Here is a 3,720-nt window from a genome sequence, read left to right as displayed (position 1 = left end):
GCCCAGAAATCCCAAACCCGAAAATGTGCACAAACGCTCTCCTGTGAGAGAAGCCCGCACGGGATGCTCGGCGCAGCGGTGAACCGATAACCGCGTTGCGGGACATGTCTGGTGACGTATCCGTGCTGGAAGTGGTGACGGTCGTCGGAAGGGCGGTGTGCGCAGGCGCGGCGCTGACAGCCGCACTCTACCTGATCCGCAGAGTGTGTTTAATAATGGCCTGGAAATCCGGAGGAGCGAGCCATGCGGAGCTCGTCAACAACCTCCGCAGTGAGTTTAGTGCGTTTTGTGTTCCTCACAGAGCAAAGCCAGCCGTGCTCGTAGCGGTGCTTAGTAACGGGGGGCTTGTTTACGTCATTGTAGTGAAGGAAAGTGCGCGTCTGTGAACTAGCATCGCGTTACAGGCGAAGAGAAAGTGCGCTGCTGCGCGTTAGGATGACATGACTCCATTTCGGCGTTGTTTCGCGTCTGTTTTTGTTTCGGACGCGCACATGGTGGCTGCTGTTGAAAACTCGCAGTGCGCTGTACTTTAAGTGCTATCTTTGTATCTGTTAGCTAGCTGCTAGCAGTCTGATACGCGATAGTCTCAAAAGCACCTGCCAACGATCTGCTCTGTTGAAACGATCGCTAAATGTATACGCATTCACGATATAGTAAGTCTCATTTCAGTTCATATTTTGTGTGTTGTGACGTGAACGAAGCCACGTTTGTTCGGTCCATGACACAGCAGCACCTGTGCTAGCATTTACGCACCGAATCAAGTCGTTCCTGCAGGTATGTATGTGCGTACAGAAAAAAGAAAGAATTGGGTAAATCTTTCCCAAGCGGCAGATTGTTTTATGGGTTAAGTCGTGGAGTTGTTTGATGGTTTATTTGGAGTTGCTCGGTGGGCGTGGCACACCACATGCCGCTAATGTCATTGTGTGATGACGTCACCCTGCACTTCACGCATCTGCAGTTTAGTATTTTGAGCCTTGTTTATTATTAATGCTACGTATATTAACCATACAATGAGATGTCTATCTAATATTGATTTCCCCTTAACATCGTGCATTTTACTTGACCTTACAAATTTGCTTACCTGGAGAATGTATCTAATCTATTCATAAAATAAGCCGTTTAAAACTTTTTATTTAACAGTTGACCATTGGCCAGAGAGACTAATAATACTCTTCTGGCATGTAACCCATCCTCCTAAACTTCTGGCTTTATTCTGAGGTCAAGTGGTCAGTGTGCTATAATTAGTGGCGCTTGCTAAGACGAGTATCACTGTTACTCTTCCTGCTACTTAGGATTAGTGTTTTGAACAAACTGCTAACTTAAACTTGCGACCTGTCCTACCAATAGAAGTCAATCGTTTCTCTCGCCGTTGTGTGTTGGAACATATTCGGCTCTTGGTTGTACCGTTTTCAGGTACTATAAGCGCAAAGCTGGAATTGGCTAGACATGGATCCATAAATTAGCGCTGTCAATCAATAAAAAAAACAACTTCATTACTGCTGCAGCTGAGCAAGACGCATTGCGTATCTGACGCATTCTTAAAAGTGACTTGTATATATATATATAACAAATCCTTGCATGCACAGTTTTAATGCAACTTAAATCACCTTTTTGGGGACTTCATGACTTAATTGACAAATACAAGTACAGTATAAGGGTGTTTTTACTGACATGGCCTGACAACATCTCAAACTGACCACAGTTCACTGTTGCTCTGCCGATGCTCCTCGTCGCCTGAACCGTTTCTGCCGTCGTTTGCCTGGTGCTGAGGCGAGCACAAGTCTGAAAAGTCTCCTATTTGTTGCGGTCATTAAGACGTTCTCTGGGACGGAAGCAGCAGTTGTGATTGAGCGGCCGACCATTGCCAGATGCATAAATGTAATTGAATGATTGCCTGACAAAACAGAAACAGGTTAACGACCTTCTTTAGAGCACAAAGGGAGATATTTTGAAGAATATTTGCGCTGATCTTTTTCATGCAGTTAACAAGGGTTGTGAAGTTGCAGATAGGAACTTAAGGCCCGGGGTATACTTCACGGAAAGTCCTCGACGCTTTTAAAGTATACCGAACCGCGGATGAGTTCAGGAGAACGATGCGAAGTACCACCTACTTGACTTGGTCTGTCTGAACATTCCCCTCACGTACGCTGTTGTACGCGGCGGACCGTCCTTTAGAAATCAGAACTGAGATGAAATAAGTTTGTACTATATATATATATATATATATATATATATATATATATATATATATATATATATATATATATTATTATGTTATTAAATGTAAATACGTTTGTGTTTTTTGTCCAGAAAATGGGATCATTAAATCAGACCGCGTGTATGAAGTTATGTTGGCCACAGACCGTGCCCACTTTTCCAGATGTAACCCGTACATGGACTCGCCACAATCTATAGGTAAGATCCGGTCCAGAGTTATTAAAGGAACGGTTCACCCGAAAATCTAAATCAAGTAGTTCCAAACCTGCATGAATTTCTTTGTTTTGCCGAAGATATTTTGAAGAACGTTTGTAACCAGGTTGTTTTGGGTCACTGTTGACTTCCATAGTATTTTTTTATTCTTCCTATGGAAGTTAATGGTGACCAAAACAGGTTACAAACTTAGATTGCTGGAATAATGCGAGTGTCTAATGTCACCAATTTCTGGTTAAATTTGTCCTCCTCGATTCGGAGTAGACTTCTTTAAGCTGATTGCGAAGCAGCGATGACTTCTGGTTCCAGTGTAGACACAATGAAAGTATTTTTTTTGCCATTTTTGCGCAGGTTACCAAGCAACAATCAGTGCACCACATATGGTAAGTTAAAACTGCTTTAGTAGCATTTGAGATGGCAGCCACTGGCCTGTTAGAGGTAGGCGCTGATGAAAGCTCGTCTGTGTGCTGTAGCACGCGTACGCCCTAGAGCTCCTCCATGATCACCTGTACGAAGGAGCCAAGGCTCTGGATGTGGGGTCCGGCTCCGGGATCCTGTCCGTCTGCTTTGCCAGAATGGTGAGTCTCTTCACTGCTGGTCGCAAACATGGGGTTGCTTAGGATTTTCACAGTTCTGTCAAATTAAATGTAGAGCTATATAATGATTAAAAAAAAATACATTAGAAGAGCGTGTCTAATATAGAGGAGCTAATATTAATGAACATATAGGCAGATTTGAATATTTACAGAATGTAGCTCTGTGGCAGGTTGCATAAACTGCTAAGACCTAAAAGTTAGTCATCTGTATTTTTTTTCTTCATCCAGACCGGCTAACACGATAAGCTAGATTTTTCTCATTTGAATCCAAAAGTCAGGCTGATAGACATTTGTTTAACTGATAGTTCAAACTAGCTCCTAAGGTCTTAACTTGGCTGCTGTGTTTTTGCAACTGTCCTCTAAATGCATTTATTTATATTTGTATTAGGACTGTCAACCGATTAAAATGTTTCATGAGTTAGCTAATTTAGTCACACATTTTTATCTGTTCTAAATGTACCTTAAATTACATTTTTTTTAGGTTTTTAATGCTCTAATTGACTCGGCCATGGACAAACACGGATGCTTTATGCAATACATGTTTATTATTAGTGAAACCATAGTTAACATACAGCAGTTTTTCCCCCTACACTGTTCCTGGAAGCACACCAACAGTACATTTTGGATGTCTCTTTTATATATTTCTGGTCTAGTGAGCTGATGAGTTGATTCAGGTGTGTTTGATTAGGAAAAG

General features: G+C 42.2%; 1 protein-coding gene across 4 annotated transcripts in view; it reads left to right on the top strand.

The window, feature by feature from the left end:
* pcmt (protein-L-isoaspartate (D-aspartate) O-methyltransferase) overlaps positions 1-3,720 on the top strand; it is a 25,213-nt gene continuing 21,493 nt past the window's right edge. For 2 of the 4 annotated variants that reach the window (XR_006247187.1, XM_043218923.1), the window contains exons 1-4: positions 1-270; positions 2,311-2,415; positions 2,782-2,813; positions 2,904-3,008. Coding sequence is in view for 2 of the 4 variants with exons in the window: in XM_043218923.1 (XP_043074858.1) it covers positions 105-270; positions 2,311-2,415; positions 2,782-2,813; positions 2,904-3,008 (408 nt within the window). In the remaining 2 variants the exon portion in view is untranslated. The remainder of the gene's footprint in view (positions 271-2,310; positions 2,416-2,781; positions 2,814-2,903; positions 3,009-3,720) is intronic. The other 2 variants (XR_006247188.1, XM_043218925.1) reach the window with 1 other exon arrangement.

The sequence above is a fragment of the Puntigrus tetrazona genome, chromosome 20 (assembly GCF_018831695.1).
Source record: "Puntigrus tetrazona isolate hp1 chromosome 20, ASM1883169v1, whole genome shotgun sequence".
Taxonomy (NCBI): Eukaryota; Metazoa; Chordata; class Actinopteri; order Cypriniformes; family Cyprinidae; genus Puntigrus; species Puntigrus tetrazona.
The sequence above is the reverse complement of the archived record's forward strand: the minus strand, read 5'-3'. Positions and strand labels throughout refer to the sequence as shown.